The sequence below is a fragment of the Felis catus genome, chromosome C2, assembly GCF_018350175.1.
Source record: "Felis catus isolate Fca126 chromosome C2, F.catus_Fca126_mat1.0, whole genome shotgun sequence".
NCBI classification, from domain to species: Eukaryota; Metazoa; Chordata; class Mammalia; order Carnivora; family Felidae; genus Felis; species Felis catus.
In genome coordinates this window covers 128230355-128251812 of record NC_058376.1, presented here as the reverse complement: position 1 = coordinate 128251812, position 21458 = coordinate 128230355, and the positions used below count along the sequence as shown (strand labels likewise).

The window sequence follows — 21458 nt, the reverse complement described above, 5'->3', positions numbered from 1 at the left end:
GAGAGAGGGAGACACAGAATCGGAAACAGGCTCCAGGCTCCGAGCCATCAACCCAGAGCCTGACGCGGGGCTCGAACTCACGGACCGCGAGATCGTGACCTGGCTGAAGTCGGACGCTTAACCGACTGCGCCACCCAGGCGCCCCGTAAAGAACATTCTTGTACACACAACCTTGACACCTTCTCTAGCCACGAAAGTTTGCTCCCAATAGTCACTAGTGGCCCCCTCATCGCCAGGCCCCTCTCTCCATCACCCTCCATGCCTCATGTCCCCTGATGCCTCAGTTCTACCTCTATTTTTCCTACTGTTCATTTTCCATTTCCTTCAAAGTCTCAGTGAACTCTGGCCAAAACCACACTGCAACCCACACCATTAGTAGAGTTTGTGAGGTGGGCTGGAATGCAGTGCCACAGAAGGTATTCAGCTGCTCTCACCTAGGTTGAGGGGACACAGGTGGTCCTTCCTGGGGGCATTTCAGCCAAATCCCTAGCCCAGCTTACTCGGCTGATCTGCTTCCTGGAAAAGAAGGGCCCGAGGCGGGCTCTGCAAGCACTCTGCTTGCCAAAAGGGCAGCAAATACATTCTTGGTAGATTCACTGAATTGCTCTGATAAGGCCAGTATGGAGCAGATAAGCAGCTCAGGCCTGATGCCAGAATCCAGAGAATTCCCACCACATGGAGAAGGAAGAATCTGAAATCCACTCTTAGAGCGGGCAGGCAGGGGCTGTGCCCCAGCTCTCTGGTCATGCCCAGCTTTCTTCCAATGGTGCCCTCTTGTGCCACTGCTTTTGTGTTGTGACTGGACTGTTCTTATGGTGGGAGTCAAAAGCCAGCATGACATATGGTGGTGGGGGGTAAAGGGGACAAAAGGAAGGGCAGCTTTCCTTACTCCTGAAGCTCCTACCCGGGGAGACAAGGGGAAATGTTTCTGCTTCCCCCGAAGAAGCCCTCACCTGTGTCTAGGTGGGAGGTGAAGGTGGAGCCTTGATGGCTGCTCCTGGCATGGGGGTGCTGGTTACCTCATGTTCTCTGGGTCTTGGATTTGTTCAGGTGGCACCTATTGGGATTTTTAAAGTTATGAATAAAATGATGCTGTAAGAGAATCTGGCTGGCAGCGGACTTCCTACTAGAATAAGTTTAAATACTTTTTTTTTTTGAGAGAGAGAGAGAGAGTATGCAAGCAGGGTAGAGGGACAGAATGAGAGACAGAATTTTAAGCAGGCTCCACACTCAATACGGAGCCCTCCATGTGGCTTGATCCCACAACTCTGGGATCAGGACCTGAGCCGAAATGAAGAGTTGGACGCTCAACTGACTGAGCCACCCAGGCGCCCCATATTGGGGCTCACAGGTTTTGTTTGGCTTTAAAGGAGAATGAGATTATTTGCCAACATTAAAAAGATGAAGAGATTTTATGGGGGAAAAAAATCCAAATGTCCAGCTTCTCTTGAGCACCAGAAACCCTGGCAATTCTAGGCCCTCATGTCCACTCAGTAAAACTCTGGCCAGAGTAAGAAGCAGCTGCTTGCTCCCTTTAAATGAGGAAGCCTGGGTGGCTCAGTCGGTTAAACGTCTGACTCTTGATTACTGCTCAGGTTGTGATCCCAGAGTCGGGCTTGACACTGAGCATGGAGCCTGCTGAAAATTCTCTCTCCCTCTGTCCCTCTCCCCTGCTTGTGGCTAGTGCTCTGTCTTGCTCTCAAAATAGAAACTAGCTATCTAAATAATCTCTACACCCAACGTGGGTGAGGCTCTTCATACATTATCTCATTTAACCCTCATGCCAACTCCCATGGGTTCAGATTAATAGCCCTGGTTTCAGGATGAGCTTAAAAACTTACTCAGAAGATGTATGAATGGCAGGCCTATCAGTGGGGACAGGCTTGGCTGCCACAGTGTCCAGAAATCTGCCCCCACCCCCACCCCCTGGACCACAGGAGTCAAGACCTTGCTGTCTATGACACATGCACTTATCTGTCTCGTGTTTGCTCTCAGGATCCCTAGAGCACATGTCACCACCCTGAGACCTTGCAGTGTTTCCCAGCCTGGGGGGAACTGCATGTGGAAGGAAGACTCCAAGTCCCCATAAGCTTCTCCCTCTGGAATCTGGGCCCCAGGCAAGATACCCTGGACTGTGACCAAGCTGCCCAATGTCCCCTCACCTGGGAAGGGCTTCATTCTAAGTTTGGATTTTTCATAATCTCCTCTGCCTCTGTGGTGTACAAGGATCAGCACACTGAGACATTTGTGATAATGTAATGGTCACTATTTGTAAATGTGAACTCTTTGGAAGCTATTGAGAGCCTGCGTTTTACAGATTCGCTTTTCCATTCATTTGTTAGGGCTTACTGAGTACTCACCGCACCCGGTGCTTCCACAGGGACTAAGAAGCATGCAGTGAGCAGGATAGACATGGCCCCAGCCTTCCTGGGCTCATATTCTAGTGGGAAAATCTTCAATGAAGTACTAGGAGAATGAATCCACATAAAAAAGATTTTATACCATGAGCAAGTGTGATTTATCCTAGGAATGCAAAAATAGTTCAGCACCTACAAATCAATGTAACTCTCCATTTTAATAAATTTAATGACAAAAACCACGTGATCATTTTGATATTCGCAGAAAAAGCATTTGATAAAATCCAGGACTCTTTTATGATGTGAAAATAGCCAGGGGTAGAAGGGAACTTCCTCAACTTGATAAAGGGTACCTACAAAAACCCCACAGCCAACCTCATACTTAACGGTGAAAACCTGGATGCTTTCTCCCTAAGATCGGGACGAAGACAAGGATATCTGCTCTTACCATTTCCATTCAACGTATGTACTTGAGTTGTAGCCAGAGCAATTAGGCAAGAAAATTAAATACAAGGCATCCAGATTGGAAAGGAAGAGTAAAACTATATTTGTAGATGGCAAAGTCTCGTATACAGAAAATCCTAAGGAACCCACTAAAAAAACTATTAGGACTAATGAACAAGTTCAGCAAGGTGGCAAGACACAAAATCAACATATAGCAATCAGTTTTATTTCTGTATGCTAACAATAAACAGCCCTAAAATAAAATCAAGAAAACAATTACATTTACAATAGTATCAAAAAGAATAAAATGCCTACAAATACATTTAACCATTGAAGTGCAAGATGTATACCTCGAAAGCTATATGCCAATGGGAACGGTTGAGAAAATGAGGACATGGGCTTGGCCAGGCCACACTGCAAGGGGGGAGCAGACAAACTCAGCAAGACCTCCCTGCATCAGCCTCAGTGATTCCTGCCAGTTTGCAGAGCCCCAGAGTTCTGTGCCCTTCTGCCTAGCTCTGCCTGCCTGCAGTGCCCTATTGTCCCATTTAGGAAGGGGATCCAGGTGGCCTTGGCCATAACAGCCCTGCAATTAATGTCTGTTTTTCAGGTGGTGCAGGTGATGGGAAGTGTTACAAAGTCCAACATGGCCTTTTACTGGAAAGAGAGACAAGGGGGTCAAAACACTTTCCAGAGGCCCTGCTTCTTTTAGGCCTCGGGCACAGGCTGCACCTTGGAAGGTAAGTTATCTGTGGCCTCCTGCTTCTGGCAAGTAAAAAAAAAATGTTTTTCTTTTGTAATCAACTTTTTATTTTAGGGCAGTTTTAAATTTATAGAGTTATTATGAAGAAAATACAAAGAATTCCTGTGTACTTGCACCCAGTTTTCTCTGTTTTTAACATCTCAGTTAGCAGGGTATGTTTGTTACAATTGATGAACCAATATTGTTACATTATCATAAACTAAAGTCATCAGTTTTTCCCTGGAGTTCTTTTTCTGTTCCAGGCTCCCATATAAGATACCATAATACATTTAGTTATCATGTCTCCTGAGGCTCCTCTTGCTTGTGACCATTTAAAGTGCAAATCTTGACTTCACCATGGAGATGTAGAAAGAATCTGAGCTTTGGAGTCAGACCTTGACTCAAATCCTAGTTCTTCCCTTTTTGGCTGGGGATCTGGAGTCATTTATTTAAGCTCTCTGAGCCTTAGTGTCCTCATCTGTGAAATGGAGGCAATAATATCTAATGTACAGGTCTGTATCTTGCAAAATAATCCACGAGAACACCCACACAGTGCCTCGCACACAGTAGCAGTCAATGTAACAACATTAGGGATATGTCCGCCTGCCTCCGCCTTCCGTCCCATATTGCAGCCCCTCTGAAACCGTTGTCCACTTTCCCTCCATATACGTTGCACCCAGCAAGAGCGCTTGCCCTGGACACCTGTTCCCCATTGCTGCATAGACCTAACTGAAGACCTCCAATGAAAGGCAGCACCCATTTAACACCTGCTGCCTTGCAAGTACTGGGTTTTCACCAAGCCTTTTCCAATTGACCTTAGGTCTGACACGTAGGCCAGCACTTCTCGTCATGGTGACCTACTTGTCGGGAATGCACAAGGCTGTCTGCTCCCCGCCTTGAGTCAGCAGCCAGGAGCTCTGCCCGTCTCCTGCCCAAATCTGACCCCACCCCAGCCTTGCCCTCCCAAAGGCCTAGCGGTGAGGGGCCAAGCCTGCTGCTTGCTTCTTCATGGCTGTGTTGGCGGGGCCACCTGGATGCATAAGTGAACTTTGTCCCATCCATCTGTCACTCACTGTGGATGCTGTGTGTTTGTTCTAAGTAGAAACTCACTTGGAGGGGGTGTCTTAATGTGTGGGGAGCATGTGCACATTTCTGGGGTTTTGTGTTTGGTGGGTGTGGGTGTGGGCCCACAGGAGTGTGTGTGTGTCTGTGTGTGTGTAAGTGTGCATGGCCACTTTAGTGTACCTGAAGGTTTATGATGGATGTTTGTGGGAAGGTGTCATATGGCCAAGCCTGTGAGTATATTTTGAATCTGGGTGTGTGTTTGGTATGGAAATGTGTATATATGACTAGGTATACATTTACGGGTGTGAAAGTGTGTTCAACAAGAGAAAGGAATCTCTACATGTGCCACATGCCCTGGGATGAGATACAGAAACAAATCAGATGGATGGAACTTTTCCTACAGTCTTGATCCTGTTCCTACTATGAGGACACAGGAACAGGGCTCAAACCCCTCCTGGGCTAGACGCACCTCTTCTGTTCAAAGCTGGAGGTAGATGCATTGAGATTGGCAAAAAATGTCTTTTTTAAATGGCCTGTGTCTGGTATTCTGGGTGACCCTTGTATTAGGCATTGAGAGCTGGGTCATGAAAGAAGGTTCTGAAAGGAGGGAAGAAACCAGGTTCAGGGAAACTGTGTGCCCATTCAGGATCACAGTGGCTCCACAGAGGCCCTGCCTGGGCCTGAGAGGCCTTGTGGATCTCTGTGGGTTTGTGGGTCACTCGAGGCCCACCCTGGGCACGGAAGCCACCTCAGGGAGCTTCAGCTTCTGCAGAATTCAGGGAGGTTGTCCTTGGGGACACCCCTGCCGATGGATCCCCATTTCAGCCCTCCCCTTACAATGCTCCTTCACTTCCTGCCCCTTGCCTATCAGTAAGGCTTCAATTAGTCAAAATCCACACTTCTAAAGCTCTACTTTTTATTAACCCTTGGAATGTGCCTTCTTCAGACTCACATGTAGCATTCTCCCTTATCTTCAGATCTTTTGCTCAAACGTCACCTTCTCAATAACCACCCCTTAAAATTGCAACTCTCCTCCTAGTTCTGCCACCTTGCTTTAAACTCCTCATTTCTTCTGCCCTCCACTGCTATCCCCCAAAGCTCTTGTCACCTTCTCACACAGTGGGCACCAACACGGTAGGAGGATGTGAACACAGACATTAAGAGCAAGCATTCAGGAACTTCTGTACTGAGGTATCTAGAAATACTATAGAACCTATAGCAATTTGCATTGCCCGGAAATCCAAATGTAGATTAGAAAAAAATAAACTGTTTTTGTGCCACAATGGGTTTAAGAACCACTGTTCTAACACAGTCTGTAAAATGTATTCTGTTTCCTGGTTCTCTTACCCCAGCCCCTCCCCCTGCCGCCCCCCACCCCCACCCCCGCCAACTACTGTTTGAATGCAGGTTCCAAAGGACAGAGATTCTGTTTGCTTTATGATCTCCTCACCACCTTGAACAGTGTCTGGCACACAGTGGGTGCTTACTGGACATTTGTTGAATTAGCAAATGAAGAAGAGGTGGTCCATCAGCTGGACATGGGGTAGGAAGGTAGTGAATATTCCCTGTCCCCATCCTAACCGGGCTGTGAGCACAGTGCTCTTGCTCTGAACCCTGGGACTCAAGTGCTATAAGGCATGCCTGGGAATCGTGTCCTAATAAAAAGTGTTCCACTCTGCCTCTACTTCTGCCCCTGACCTGTTCCAGAGGGAGACCAGAGCTGGCAGAGCTGGGCAGGAGCAGATCTCTTGGAGGTGGAGGGAGTTTGGTTCCACCAGCCGTTCCCACGGCTGGGGCTGCCTGGGGCCCACGTGGTTGGCAGCGCTGGGACCTGCCTCATGGGCCAGCCATCCTGCAGGGCCGGTTTTGGGCTCACACACCTACAGCTGCCTGCTCAGCCCCTCCTTTCCACCTTGGCCCAAGCCCTCGGGCTCAGCTTCTCCTTCTCTGACCCCAATACTCCACCCACAGAGGCCCTTTCATCCTCCCCTACCTCCAACGAATGGTGTGGGTTTGGCCGAGAAGGAGGGGAGTGGGCCCTCCAGCCAAAACATACTAAGGGGCTGCTGTCCAGGCAGTGTTCGGGGCCACTTGTGACCCTGGCACAGGGACAAGGGGTAACATCTGTATAATCAAAAAGGTCAGTTACATCTTCTCATCTGCTCCCTGACAAGCAAGCAGAGCCACAGACTAACGTCTGCTCAGTCAGCAATTCTCCCCTCTCCTCCCCCTCATGGGCCTGGGGAACATAAAGGAATTTGGGAGGGGTGGCTGCCAGGAGGAAGTGATGCTCAAGCTGGATTTTGATGGATGAGTTTTAAGTTAAACAGACCAAGAGAGGAGATGAGAGATGAGAAAGCCTTTCCAGAGAAAAGGGGTGTCATGGGCAAAAGCCTGGAGGTAAGGCAGACAACAGTGCACGCAGAGCCATTTTTCCACCATTTGCATGGCTGGGTGCACACAAGATGGTGATGGAATCAGTGCCAGAAAAGTAGACAGGAGCCGGTTCTTGTCCAGAATATTCTTCTAGCCAACACTTATGAGCACCCCTGTGCTTGGTTCACATGGGGTATAAAGATAAAACAGATGGTAGGAACATAAAGTTGTTTGGACACACAATTTGCTTTAACCACCACCATACTGCCGTGTCTGCTGCAGTGCTGCGAACATGGTGGGCACTCAATAAACATCTGTGACAGCAAAGAATGGATGAATGAGTGAATGAATGAATGAAGCCATGGCACCTACTTATAGAGAAAGAGGATGGAGTAAAGAGGAGTCAGTCTTGGAGCGGCTGGGTGGCTCAGTCAGTTAAGTGTCTGACTTCGGGTCAGGTCACGATCTTGCTGTTTTTGAGTTCAAGCCCAGTGTCAGGCTCTGTGCTAACAGCCCAGAGCCTGGAGCCTGCTTCCAATTCTGTGTCTCCCTCTTCTCTCTGCCCCTCCCCCGCTCACACTCTGTCTCACTCTCTCTAAAAAAATAAATAAACATTAAAAAAACTAAAAAAAAAAAAAAAAAAAAGGAGGAGTCAGTCTTGCTGAGGCAGAGAACCCAAACCTTAGAGACAAGACTCTGGGAAGGAGGGCTGTTTTTCCTTCATGTTCAATGAAATAAACTTGCTGTAGTTTTCAGGGCAAACCTCAGCTGTGGCTTGTGCAGTTAGTCATTCTCTGGTTGAGATTTTGGCATTTTTGCCACTGACGCAACATGCTGAGATGATTTCCACAGCGCATTTTGTTGAGCAAGTGAGGGCTGCAGAGGAGAGACTGGGCAGGGCCTCCTGGAGCTAGAGAAGAAGCCAAATTAATGCAAGAAGAGGCAAACCTGTGTAGGGTGGTGTCCACGTAGTTGCCCAACCACCTGGAATGTGGCCCCAGGTAGGAACCTTTGGATTTGCAAGAGGCATTTATCTGAGGACAGTTTGTGACATTTGGCAGGTCAGCATCGAAAGCTGGCAGGCCCTCAGAATAGGGAATGTGTAGAAAATGTCAGGGCCACGATTGAGGGGCATGGCTCCCCAGGCACCCAGAGAGCTGACTGACAGGTGTCTCCACCCTGCCAAACTCTGGCTGGGGTCTGGAGATTGTGTGGCAGGTGAGAGCAGGGTACAGAAATGAGCCAGCCACAGCTCTGGCCCTTGGCAAGATGATTAGCCCTATTATCCAGCCTCTGTGGTGATACCTCCCTGCTGGACTCCAGGCCACCTTGTGTGGGCACCGCTGCCCCTGGGAACAGGGTTAGGTTAAGGTGGGTGCCTAGAAGCACCACTCCATCTGTCCCAGGTGGGGAAAAACTGCAGCTTCATTGATCTCTGGCCCTGAACCTCATCAGTGAGAGACAAGGTTGAGTCAGTCATGGGTGCCTTGCAGAGAATTTTTCTTTGGGGGAGACATAATGCCTGTGCCTGGATCCAGATGTACTTTGAAATCAATGGAGCTTAAGTCTTGAGATGCTTGCTTGAAAAAGCCCCTTCCACGACACTGGACCTAATTTTGCATTTGCCAGTTTGCATGCATCTTCTTAAAAAGGGTTCCCAAATCACATAAGGTTCAGGTCTCACAAAACTGAACCCATCCTTGCTAGTGCTCCTTGACTCTGGAAAATATTTAGTAGCCAGTGAGTGTCTGAGGGGTCAGGGCTCACAGGCCTCCTTCCCACGTTTCTGGCCAGGACCTCCAGCCTGGCAGCCGGGGGGTAAGATGGTGGAGGGCTCTAGTGCAGAGCAGACGGTGTCCTCTCTGTGGCCCAGAGGGCTGAGCTGGAGCTGCTGAGCTGGGCCAGGTGGAAGCAGATTGTCAGCTATAGAAAGGTCAAAGTGTCATCCTGAGAAATAGGAGACGACAAGTGTGAGTGTGCCAGATCAAATAGCACTTCTAATTCCGTCCATATGGCCCACTGGTGGGGCATTTGCTGACGATCCATGTTTGACTGCTGGCTTAAAATGAATGCTGTGATATAAAATACCACAGAATTGTACACTTTAAAAGGGTGGATTTTAGGGGCGCCTGGGTGGCTCAGTCGGTTGAACGTCTGACTCTTTAAAAAATTTTTTTGAATGTTTATTTATTTGGAGCGCCTGGGTGGCTCAGTCAGTTAAGTATCTGACTTTGGCTCAGGTCATGATCTTGGGGTTCATGAGTTCAGGCCCTGCATCAGGCAAGCTTGTTGAGCCCTGCTTCGGACTCCTTGTTTGGGATTCTCTCCCTCTCCCTCTCTCTGTGCCTCATGGGGTTCTCTCTTTCTCTCCCTCTCTCTCTGGTCCTTGCTCACTTATACCCTCTTTCTCTCTCAAAAAAAAGTTTATTTATTTTTGAGGGCGAGAGGAGAGAGAGAATCCCAAGCAGGTTCCATGCTGTCATCACAGAGCCTGACTTGGTGCTCAAACCCACAAACTGTGAGATCATGACCTGATTCAAAATCAAGAGTCAGACACTTAACCTACTGAGCCACCCAAGTGCCCCCAGAGTCTGACTCTTGATTTCAACTTAGGTCATGATCTTATGGTTCATGGGATTGAGCCCTGTGTTGGGTTCTGTGCTGACAGCTTGGAGCCTGCTTAGGATTTTCTCCCTCTCTCTCAGCTCCTCCCCTGCTCGAGTGCATGTGCGCGCTCTCTCTCTCGCTCTCTCTCTCTCTCTCTCTCTCTCTCATAATAAATAAACTTAAAAAAATAATAAAAAAATAAAGAGGTGGATTTTATGATATGTGAATTGTATCTCGAAAGAAAGAAAGAAAGAAAGAAAGAAAGAAAGAAAGAAAGGAAAGAAAGAAAGAAAGAAAGAAAGAAAGAAAGAAAGAAAGAAAGAAAGAAAGAAAGAAAGAAAGAAAGAAAGAAAGAAAGAAAGAAAGACAAAGAAGGATCTGGGGAGCCTGGTGCCCCTCGTTGCCTTGGTGCTTTTCTTTGATGTTGGATCCAGGCGTGGTGGATGTGTCAAGGCACTACTTGGTGCCAAGGTTTCTGGGCTGCCTCCCGAGGTGTCAGTCACACACAGCAAGGGCTGTTCAGGGACTTCGGCTGTGTCCTGGCTGCATCCTTGCTGAATACAAAACAAAATGGTGGCACTGCAAACAAGTTTCCTGACCAGCTGGGGTCCCTGGGGGCAGTGGACTGGCTTCCTCCATTTCTGGGTGACTGGGCCCCAATTTACTGCCCCTATCTTGGCACGTTTTGCCAAGCCCTCTGAGCCTGACACATGCCTGGGGCCAGGGGAAGAGTTAACGATTAACCAGGAGCTAAGAGATGGCTGAGACAGGTGGCCTTCCAGCCCTCAAGGGCAGGCAGAATGGGGCCCCTCTGAGCCACACCCTCAGCCCTGTTAGTGGAGGCACTGAGTAGGGGCAGGGCAGGCAGAGCAGAGGAACTTTCTCTGTCCTTCGAAGAGGAACCTGGCTTCCAAAAGTCCCGGCAAAGCCCCCTGTGGGACCCAGGCCCCCTCAGTGCAGGTGTCTGGGCACATGGGCAAACACTCCTGTCCCCAAGGGTCTGCCCAACCCCAGCACAGCCTGCAGCTCCACCAGTTCCAGAACTTTGTTAGGCTGAATTCAAAGTGCACTGAGAAGCTTACTCAACCCTTTTTCTGAGAGGAAATGGCTCCCTAGACCCACTGGTGAGCCTGTGGCTAGAGGACCCCATTGCCCTGCAAGGGCACAAGCCAAAATATGTTGGTGCCCTTCACATCTTTTTCTGTAACACATACTCAGGCACACATGTGCACAGACACATACACAAATACACATGCATGCACATATGCTGGGCATGAGGGATGGTTTCTTCATCCCCCCTGGTCTGTGTCAAGAAAATACTAAAATGACTCTTCCCAGACTAGCTCCCACAAAAGGCACAGGTGCTTTGAGAGTCCCTGGCCAAAGTTGCTGGGTATTGACCTCAGGTCTGGGGTGCCCTCGCAGAGCTATTTTGGGGCCAGGTGGAGGTGAACAGGAATTTTTTCATCAAGGGTATTCTTTGGAATGCCCTTACCAATGGCACCGCCATTTTGTTTGGACACCACATCTTAGCAAATGTAGCTGTGGGCTGATGCGGTTGAGGGAAGAATTGTGAGAATAGGAGCTCTGTGGCCTGCATCCTTGGAGAGGAACCTATCCACACAGCAAACCCTAAGCCAGGGCCTGGTAGGAGGAAGACAGGCATTGATGCTGCCCAGGTGGTGGGAGGCAGGCTGGAGAGCGCTGTGGTGGGTATGTGGCCACAGGGTGGGGACAGTTACATGGGCATTATGTTGGGTGGGGGATCCTTCATGGAGCGCTCCCCCTCTGCTGGGGCCCGTCAGAGTTGGGGATGCAAAGTTGCTGGGAAAAGTCCTTGGATATTCCCAATCCTTCCACTTGTTTGGCTCCCTTTCTTGTAGGCAGGCAGGCTGACTCAGGAAGACATGTTCTCTAGGATACTACTGGGTTACTCAATATGGCTGCTGAGTCCCTACACCTGCCCTGAAAATACTTCACCCACAGCCATGGCGGCTAACTGTTCTCTTCAAGTGTCCACAACCTGTATGGCTGCCTGCTGCCTCGTGGTCAGCCCGACTGCTCCTCACATCCTGATTGGGGACCTGTTATGCTGACTGGCCCATGGAGACAGGCACTTTGTTTCTGATATAACATGAGACTGAAGATGGTTTTCTATTTTATGGATTCGGTAATAAGCTTTCTTGGGCACAGGGAAAGGGTGGTGATACCACACTAAGGGAGGGAGGCAGGGCCCCAGAATGTGCCACACACACAAACACCCTCTGCTTGTGTCCAGGCAGAAGGCAAGCATGGCTCCTGGTCTCTTGGATGGTTCTGGGACTCCTTGTGCTGGGTGGAGCTGGCAGAAGGATTAAGCCACCTTTGGATACCCAATCCTACTGTGGAGTAACCACAGCATGTGGCTCAACAAAACTAGCTAGGACAAAGCTACCCATGGGGAGGCTGCCCATCTACCAGACCCTCCCAGCCTGAAGCATTCTCTGTACAAGTGGAAAGGAAACCAACCATGTCCTCATTCCAACTCTCTCCTTAAAGCAGCCTCACAAAATTCCCAGGACTTGTCATGGATCCTTGACGAGATACTAGGGATCATCCTAGCCTTGCAAAAAAGGATGGACCTGCCTTGTCCACTGGTATCCCAGTCTGAAAATGCAAACTACCCATCACTCCTTGTGTTCGAGAAACAGCAACAAGCCTGAACTGCCATTTGTGGATATGACCAAATATTTAAGAACCAAGACCCTCAGGAATATGGGGAGGGGGAGTAGCAGTGGGGGTTCCGTTCAGTGCCAAGAGTGCATGGGTGGCCCACCAAATCTCAACACTTTCCTTTCCCTTTCTGTCCCAATGTAGCCTCTCACTTGGGCTAAGACACCACTTTTAATTATTATTATTTTTTTTTATTAAAATACTGTTATACCCAGTGGAATGCAGCAGCAATCCTGGTACAGGGTGGCATAACAAAACAGCCATGTTTACATTTTAAATATTTACGATAACTTAAACATACAGACACACATCATGGTCTTTGGCAGAAAATGTTCACAGCACAAAAAATACTTTAAAAGAAATACCAAATATTAATCCAAAATATATTAAGTTGTTTTTTTTTCTTTCACAATATTTTTTTGCCTTTTTTTCTCTTTTTTTCTTTTTGCTTTGTAAACAATGCACATGAACCAAATGTATTTTTCAGCTTTAAAGAAGGGTAGGGGGATGTAAAAAAATATGCAATTGTCCAGCAAATGCAAATGTTTAAAAAGGAAACTTGAGGAATCATGGGAATGAAAAGACACATACCGAACCTAAAAACAGTAAAGGAAAAAAAACAGAGATTCAAGGAGAACTAAAAACAGTCAAGACAAACTACTAAAACCCACCAATGGGTCCTGGGGCTGAGCTAGGGGACTCTGTAAGACCAGAAGTCAAAGTCACTGCTGCTGGCAGGCTGTTATGTGGATGCTTTGCTCTAATTCCAAAGCATTGGCCCTGCTTTTCAGGGCGCTGCTCACCGGTAGCTTGAGGAGCCAGCCTCACGACTGCCATTTTGTGACGGGGGCTCCATTCAGAAGACGATGTGAGTCGCATCTTGTAGCTCACGGACTAGTTTTCACCAGCATACTCCCACTCCCAATCCCTCCAGGTGGGAACAAAGACTGATGAGAACAAGGCAACTTCTCCAGTTTCCGTCAAGAGAGTTAGAGCTGGGAAGGCCCCCACGGCTCATTTCATCTGGCTCAGGGTTCATAACCAAACTGACAGGACGTCCCAGGGACAGGAGCTGTGGAGCCATTTCAAGAGGCTGGTGACAGGGGTCCATGGGCATTTAAAACAGGGCTTAAGGTGGAAGAAAAGACAGCAATATCATGTGGATCAACCAGTATCAAAATCCATGGGCCAAGAACTTGAGAAGGGGAGAGAGCTGGGAGGCTGGTTGGCAATTACAGGAACCGTGGCAGCAGGGACAGGGGAACAGAGAGGGGACAGATCTGAAGCGGCACACTTCAATCTTCTGTTCCACAAGAAAGGGGAATATATACAATCTGCACAGCTTATCCCAGTCCACTTAAACGGCCCCTCCCCACTCTGAGTGAGGGGGCAAGGCTGTAGCTTCTGCAGGATTAACACCCTCAATAGTCCCCAAAAGATGCCAAGTCTCCGTGATTTCAAGGAGGCAATGAGGAGCTGAGGAGCAGATGAGGTTGGCAGGGACCACACTCAGCCACAGGGGAACAGCAGAGCTGACCTATCACTGGTGTCCAGGGGCAACCAGCCCCTCACACCAAGATATCCCCTCCCTCCCTGCCTGAGTGCCAACTGGGGGTCCAGAGAGGGCTCAGCTCCCTTCTGGGCTTCCAGTTGCTACCCCAACAGTAAGCCTGGGAATCCTCATTCTGCGTGGGCCCAGGAGGGATGTGGGGCTGAGAAGCAGGGTCTTCTGGGTGCAGGTGCTCTCACAGCTCCCCTCACCCCTACAAGTATCGTTCCTAAGCCCCGGGCACCAGACGGTCAATGGGAATGAGTGCCTGGTTGGGGAAAGTGGGGCAGCAGCAGTTGGAGGGGCTGCTGGAATGGCTGACAGCGGCAGAGGGCAGGAGACAGGGAATGGTTCGGAGTCCCCAAGCACGACCTCCTTCAGATCAGTATCTCCACCATGTCCGACAAGTCCTGGACTCTGGATGTAGCGACAGAGTCTGGAGAGAGACAAGAGCATAGGCAAACGCCAGCGAGCGTTACAAGATTGTTCTTTTAAATCCTGACCCATTTTTAAAATTATTTATTTATTCATTCGTTCATTCATTTTAATTTAATTTAATTTATTTTCAGACAGAGCCAGGGAGGGGCAAAGAGAGAAGGAGACACAGTATCCCAAGCAGGCTCCGCTGTTAGCACAGAGCCCGATGTGGGGCTCAAACTCACAAAATGTAATATCATGACCTGAGCTGAAACAAAGTCAGATGCTTAACCGACTGAGCCATCCAGGCACCACTAAATCCTCGCCCATTTTTAAGATAGGATCTTTCTTCACCAACTTTCCCCCCCTCAACTGCCCAGGTGCTTCTAACTTGGCCAACCAAGCACAAGGCTCAGCCCCCACCCCCCACGCCAGCTCTCCATCCAGACTATCAGTGTCCAATGACATTTGTTTCTAACTTTAAACTGCCTGGAGGCTCGGAGGGAGGGGGGCCCAGGGAAGGAGGCTGCAGCATTCTTTTTGTGCCTGTGGTTTTCTGAGATGGCAAGGCACAGGCAAGCATGCAAGGGCTAATGTGAAAGGGAAGCAAAAAATTGAAAAGGCATCTTCTCAAATGTCTCTGTCTTGGACTCTTTTTAAATAAACTCTTCTACCCTGAGATTGTTGTCAGGTAACTCGCCAAGCTCCATGACCTTAGATATTTAGATTGGTAATAGATTGGTAATGAAATATGTAAGGAAGACTACGAAAGAGGAGGCAAAGTGCCCCCCACACAGGCACTTTCTTTCTGAACTCAGGATCTGTCTGTGATCAGGGTTTTTCAGTTCCTCTATTCACACATCCAACCAGCCCTCACATTCACCCTGCCGGCCTATCATTGTGCACTGCTCCCCCTGCAGAGCAGTCCACGAGCCCGAGGGGTCTGGGAAAAAAGGGCCTGGTGCTCCAGTTCACACCCCAGTGCGCCCTCAGCCCTGCCTGGCACAGAAGCCCAGGGAAGAGGGACTTACCCAGTGAGGCTGTCCTCTGGCCACCGCTGTACCCCAGGAGGCTGTCGGGCTCCAGGCAAGCGGCAGCACTGTCCGGGGGACCATCGGTCTGGGTACTCCCATCTCTGCTCCCGTGTTTGGCATGGGCAGGGAGGGGAGCTGCGGCTACTGGCTCCTCCTCAGGGGCCCTGTCTGCTGGAGAGGAAGGAGGTTGAGAGTTACTGCCTTGCCCACGAGTTGTAGCCCCATGAAGAACACCTGAAGTTAACTGTACCAACTGGGGGCGCAAGGTGGTATGGGTTGCTCTTGATTTGTAAGAACTTCGATTAAGATTAAATGCTCCCGTTTCCAAATGGGGATAACTATCAGTTGCATTGGTTTCCAAACATTTTAAGTAGCAGAACCCTTCTTTGCAGATGAAATCTTAGAAGCATCAGGGACTCTTGAATTTCTGTGGCATCTGCTCAGATGAAGAAGTGGAAGAACTGGCCTGGAAGGTACATCTGCACAGGAAGCCCTATTTTTGCTTAGATGGCAAGTGGCCAGGATCCACGGTGATGGAATTTATGGGGATGGGGACTACAGCATGCCTCTTCACAGCAGCAGGATAGCTGTGGCCGTAGCTGTGGTTACTGGAGCCAGACGGTAAGCTGGCTCCCCTGGGCAAGGGGTCAGGAAACCCTGGCTCCTCTGAGCCTCAGTTCTGGGAGCAAAGGCCTGAAAGCAACCTACTCTTCTACCTGTGCTCCCCACCTGCTTCGTCTCACCTGTAGCCAGCCGGGCAGGGGCATCCACTTGCCGCTCACTAGAAGAGAGACCTTGCCAGCCCTGGTTCCCTGCCGCTGCAGCCACGAAGACAGATGGCACGGACTTGGCGGGCCTCAGGGAGCCCTGGGTGGCCTTTCCAGGGTCTTTCCTGGAGCGCTGCTGAAGGACCTTGATCACTGCATCCTTCTCCAGGATCTGGGCATGGAGCACCTTCAACCTGAGGGGTGAGAGGCCACGTTCACATGGTCAGACCTACAGATCCAGCGGCCTCCACCTCATAAAAGTTGGACAAAAAGCCCTCCCCACTGAGGAGCCAGGATGTATTCTCTTGTCCTTGTAATAGGGACCAGGGGTGGGGGGTGGGGTTTAGAAATGCCATCACAGTTCTGAAATCTGAAGCCCTGAAAACCTCCAGCACATGAGACACTGGGCCCTTCCTATGCCAGCAAAGGCAGGTCAAGGGGTGGGTTGGATTCATCTGATGATAGCAATGGCACAATCCCTCTCCCGCGGGGCAATACTCCAGAGCTGCTGACCATCAAATGGGCTCAGTTGATGTGCTTGTGCTTTTGAGTCAGACATAGGTTGAACAGAAATCTTGTACGGCCTCTGAGATCTTTTTTGGAGAGAAAATACTAGCTATCCCCAAGGCAGGGACCCAGTCCACATTCCTTCTGGGGTGGTACATGGTGTGGATTCACTTGGAAAGTCTTATTCTCTGATTTCCTGGGGGAGGGGGGGAGCAGATAGAGGCCAGGGCCTTGGATGGCATCGAGTACCTCCATAGCCAAGGTCTCCCGGGCAGACCAAGGAGTCTCTGGGAGAGAACATGTGTGTGGTGCCTGGTGAGCCAAACACACAGGAATCAGCCCAGAAGCATGAGACTGCTGAGCTTCATTCATGGGGAGAGGAGTGTTTATCAGGGATTAAGGGCATGGCAGGGGTTGGACAGGGCCACCCCCACCCCCACCCCCGGTGGCCTCCAAGACCCAACCTGCTTTCCATCTCCTGATGCCTGTGGCCACCGGTGAGCAGGCCCTCGTTGAAGCTGCTGCTGGGCGAAGGCTGGGGGGAGTGTCGGATGAGAGTGGTGTCACGCTGGGCGGCAGCTGTGGCAGCCGCGTCCATGGCAAACTGCCTCATGGCGCGCTCCTCCAAATACTTCTGCTCCCACTTGGTCATATCAGCCTCCAGTGCCAGGATCTGCTCCTCTTTCTCCCGCAGTTGCTCCGACAGCCGCCGGGCGCTGAGCTCTGGGGACCCACCACTGCCATTGCCACCTGTGGGGGTGCCTGCCTGTCTCTGCGGAGAAGGGAGCACTGTGGTCAAGGGCGGAGGCTGGGGCATGGCAACCACTGGTCCTCACCCACAGGAGGACTCTCACCTGTGCACGGGTTTGTTCTGCCCTTCCCGGCACACCCACCCCGGCACCCTGCGGCCACCAAAGATGAAGCAGGTGCTACAGTTCCCCACACCCCTGTGGCCAAGGGTATAGGAAGATCAGGCCTGCCTTGCATAGGGGACCACGGAAAGTATCCTCCAAACTGGAAACGGATACTCTTAATAATTACACTGCGACAACTGGCGTAAATTAGGACCCACCTGGGCAATCCTGGACATTTGGTCACCCTACCTCTGTGTGAAGGGTAAGGTTGGGAGTGGAGACAGAACTCTATCTGGTTTGTAAACACCAGGGTTAGTAACACAGCCCAAAGCGAGCATAAAGACTCAGGATCTGGGTCACCATCTGCCCTCTTCATCTTGGGGAGACCTGTAAGAGCCGGCTAGTCTTCCACATCAAGGCTCCTGAGCTACTTTCTCTAGAGACCAAGGATGCCAACCCCTGCTGCTGTGGAGCACAGAAGCCCAGGTCTTGAGTCCCCAAGACCAGCACCTGGCCAAGAGGTAAAGCCTCTGCTAAGGTGGCTGGCAGGAGCTGGGGCAAGGAACACAGATCACCCCCGCTTTCCAAGGAGGCCTCCACCTGGATCTCGGCAGGGGCTCCTGGGCCTTCAGAACCGGCCTCCTCAGATACTGCCCTCCCTCTGCCGCCACCACAGGTCTCTAAGCTCACCTGCTGCGCACGCAGGGCCTTGAGTTCCTGCTCTAGGCGCGTCCGCAGACGTAGCTCCAGCAGCTCCCGCTTCTCACAGGCTGCCTGCAGCTGCCCCAGGGCCTGCTGCAGCCGCTCCACCTTCTCCACATAGGCCTGCTTCTTGCGCAGCTCCTCCTCGGCTCGTGCAGCCCGGCCCTGCGCGTTGCTCAGAGCCTGCTCCAGCAGCTCTGCGCGCCGCCGCTGGTCCTCGATGGCGCCGCGCAGCAGGGCCATCTCCCGCTCCAGCTTCTCCTGCTCCTGCTGCTGCTCATAGCCTGCAGGGAGGTGTGGGGCTCAGTCTGCGATGGCAACCGCCCTAGCTCGTCCCACTGGGCGCCTACCACATGCTGGGCCTCAACGACCCTAGGAGTTAGGTGCCAGTATTTCCATTACCATTTTATGTAGGAGGAACAGGTTAAGTCACAAATAAATGACAGCACTGGACCAGGGCCCTTGCAGTAATAACTGGGCTGTGCTGCCTCTCTACTGGGACATGGGCAGCCCCAAACACTATCCACTTGTGCCAGGTGTCACCATTTCCAAACCAGATTCACAATTTCGCACAATGACGCTAGAGACTGGCCAGATAGGAAGTGTGATGCCTATTTCCAGATGAGAAGGCTCAGGTGGACTGTGACATGGCCATCATTCAAGTGAAAGAATGAAGGAACAGGGAAGAGAAGAAGCATCACTGGTTGCACCATGAGCCAGGCACTTACACATCTTTGTATAATAGCCTTTGATAATGGTCCCTCGAGGTAGGATGTGTGACCCCCAACATATTGGGGAAGAAACACAGGTGAATGGTGCTGCTAAAGCGGGGACCCAAGTCAACCTGGCCTCCAAAGGACCAGGCTGCTCTGGCTGTGGTGGGGTGCCCCTCATATCCACAGGCCTCCCAGAGTGAGCTCCAGGACACATTCTGCGGACCCAGGGCTCCCCAGAATAGTGCTGCATTTCCTTCCCTGGTCTGGGGGACCACTGAGAGGGTAGGTGACCAGGCTTATAAAGAAATGCAACCTTTGTGGCACAATAAAAATGACTATGGTCCAAAGATTTGTGGCTTAAGTCCTAGCTAAGCTGACTTTTAAATCATCTTTGTTCCTTCCCCAAGAGAACTCTGCTCAGAGACCCACACCGCATTGCAGGGCCAAGCAAGGCCCAAGCCAGACCACGCAGTCTTCCAGCTGATACTCTAGGCTTAAGTCTACCTTCCATGCACCTGCCCGTTGGGAGTCCAGGCTAGCCCCCCAAAGAGTGTGTGGGCTGCCTGCCTTACTGGAGAGTAGAAGGGGGTGGGCTCCAGGGCCTGCCTGATGAACTCAAAGGCACTGTCCCTAGAGCAGCACTGTCACAGTACAGTGGAATTTTCTGCTGTAATAAACCTGTTCTATACTGTGCTGACCTGTAGAGTCGTCACTAGATACTCATGGCTACTGAGCACTTGAAGTGTGGGGAAGGAACTGAAATTCTTCTTTTTATTCAATCTGAATTAATTCTAATCTTCGGGCCACATGTGGCTAAATACCTATCACAACGGACAATACAGGTTCTGGAGTAGAAGAGTTAAGGCTGGGGACCTGGGTAGGCAGAGGGAGGATTCATTTACTCAGGGCCCTGAAGCAGGAGAAGGGCACAGTCAACCCAGGTCAGCTCTGACTCACTCCGGATTTTTGAAGGCTGGGCCCAGGCTGGCCTCACTCTGGTGTGGAGAAAAAAGATGAGGAAACTCAATAATACTGAAGTGGAGGCATCCACAGTGGGTTGACTGTTGACTTGGCATCTCATGAGTGTGGTGGAGGGGCTGGCAGAGAGAGGAGACTGGGGATTTGGGCCTAGGAACAATGACCCCCTCTGCATGTGTTCACAGAGCCTACAGCTCACAGAGCTTATGGGCAGCAGCCTCTCATCCCAGTCTGACCATGGCTGCCCCATCTTAGAACCCCGAACCCGAGTCTCCAGCAAGAAGCAAATGTCTAACAGGGACAGAGCTCGGAAAGTGAGGCCTCAGGACTCAAAGCCAGATCCCCAGGGAGACACAGACCAGAGCAGCCAGATCTATCTGTATGAAAAGCGGGTGGCATTGGTGACAATAATCACGCTTTCCTCCTAGTTGTTGACTGACCCCAGAAAAAAAAGGTCAACTAGAGACATTTTCCCTGGAGTTTTGTGTTGCTCTATAGGTATCAAGGAACAAGGAAAAGCTGCTTGGCTTTCCTCAGCCCTTGGGGTGGAGTGGGGAGACCTAATCTGTTTCTGGCAGCTTCCTGCTGCCTTGCACAACCTCTAAGGCCCTGGCAGGGGCTGAAGAGGCCTCAGCCTTGGCCATCCTCAGCCACCAGGATGAAACTGTTTGGGGAGGAGAGCCCCTGGGCCTGGGTGGAAGAGGAGCTGGGAGAATGGGAGGGTGCCAAGGGCGCGCAGGAAGGCAGAGCGAGCTGCGCGGTTGCGGGGGGGGGGGGGGGGGGGGTTGCGCCTTCAGCCCGGGAGAAAACTACGGGCTTGGCCCCCACCGGCTCAGGCCTTCTCCCTTTGTCCCAGAGGGAGCGACGGCGGGGGGCGGGCCCAGAGCGGAACAGCCCGGCTCTGGAATGCCAGGCATCCAGGTCACCCGCCGCTGCGAGATTAATGGCTCCAGCGAGGAGCCAAGAACAGCCTGGCGCTTGCTCTCTGGGGAGCGGAAACGCCTCCGGGCCGGCCTCCCCCCGCCCCTCTTCTGCCGGCTCCCAGAAGCCTGCCTTGCTACTTCCTTTCTGTGGCGCCGCGCCCCCAAAGCCTGCCCTCCTGCAGGAGGCCCCCATTCTGCCAACAGCCAGCAACCCCTCCGCCCAAGCTCCCAAGTGCTACACGAAGGGCTGCTCCTTTCCCGCCCTCCCCCAGCATCATCACCTCCATTGCCACCTCAATCTGCTCAGTACAGCCTATCCTACTTCCTGCCCACCCCCACCCCCCAATCCGGTCAGTGTCGTGTTCTCCCATTCGCTGTCCAGGGCAGCCCCGGCCAGGGCTCTGAGCCCTCCTTGAGGAGGGAGGTGCTGCCAGCCAGAGCTCAGTCCTCAAGCCATTTCTCCATTTCTGGACACCCCCTACTATCCAGGCCATTCACACACACAGTAGGCTTCCTCAAAGCCACCCTCACCCGGGACACCAGCCACCCCCATTCCATTTCTCTGCAAATGCACAATAGCACAATAGGAACTTCGGATTGCTAGAGCTTCTTCCAGGTGTTCAGGGCTTCCTTTGTCTCTCCCACTCCAGGCACCTCCACCTAAGCCGTTCCCGTGCCATTCCCAGAGCCTCTCTCTCAGGCCAGTGG

The 21458-nt window shown here is 51.2% G+C and overlaps 1 protein-coding gene and 1 long non-coding RNA gene across 7 annotated transcripts in view; one reads left to right on the top strand and one right to left on the bottom strand.

Annotated features, from left to right (window-relative positions):
* The window catches only part of LOC109491496, a 20252-nt gene extending 7375 nt beyond the window's left edge, over positions 1-12877 (top strand). For both annotated transcript variants that reach the window (XR_006585485.1, XR_002144882.2), the window contains exons 2-3: positions 3412-3541; positions 11475-12877. This is a non-coding gene — a long non-coding RNA (uncharacterized LOC109491496). The remainder of the gene's footprint in view (positions 1-3411; positions 3542-11474) is intronic.
* Positions 12473-21458, bottom strand: part of AMOTL2 (angiomotin like 2) — an 18390-nt gene continuing 9404 nt past the window's right edge. For 3 of the 5 annotated variants that reach the window (XM_045037572.1, XM_006936400.5, XM_006936401.5), the window contains exons 6-10: positions 18122-18417; positions 17042-17349; positions 16047-16264; positions 15301-15474; positions 12473-14288 (exon numbers count right to left, since the gene is read on the bottom strand). In XM_045037572.1, coding sequence (XP_044893507.1) covers positions 14230-14288; positions 15301-15474; positions 16047-16264; positions 17042-17349; positions 18122-18417 — 1055 coding nt within the window. In that variant the 3' untranslated portion in view covers positions 12473-14229. The remainder of the gene's footprint in view (positions 14289-15300; positions 15475-16046; positions 16265-17041; positions 17350-18121; positions 18418-21458) is intronic. The other 2 variants (XM_006936402.5, XM_045037573.1) reach the window with 1 other exon arrangement.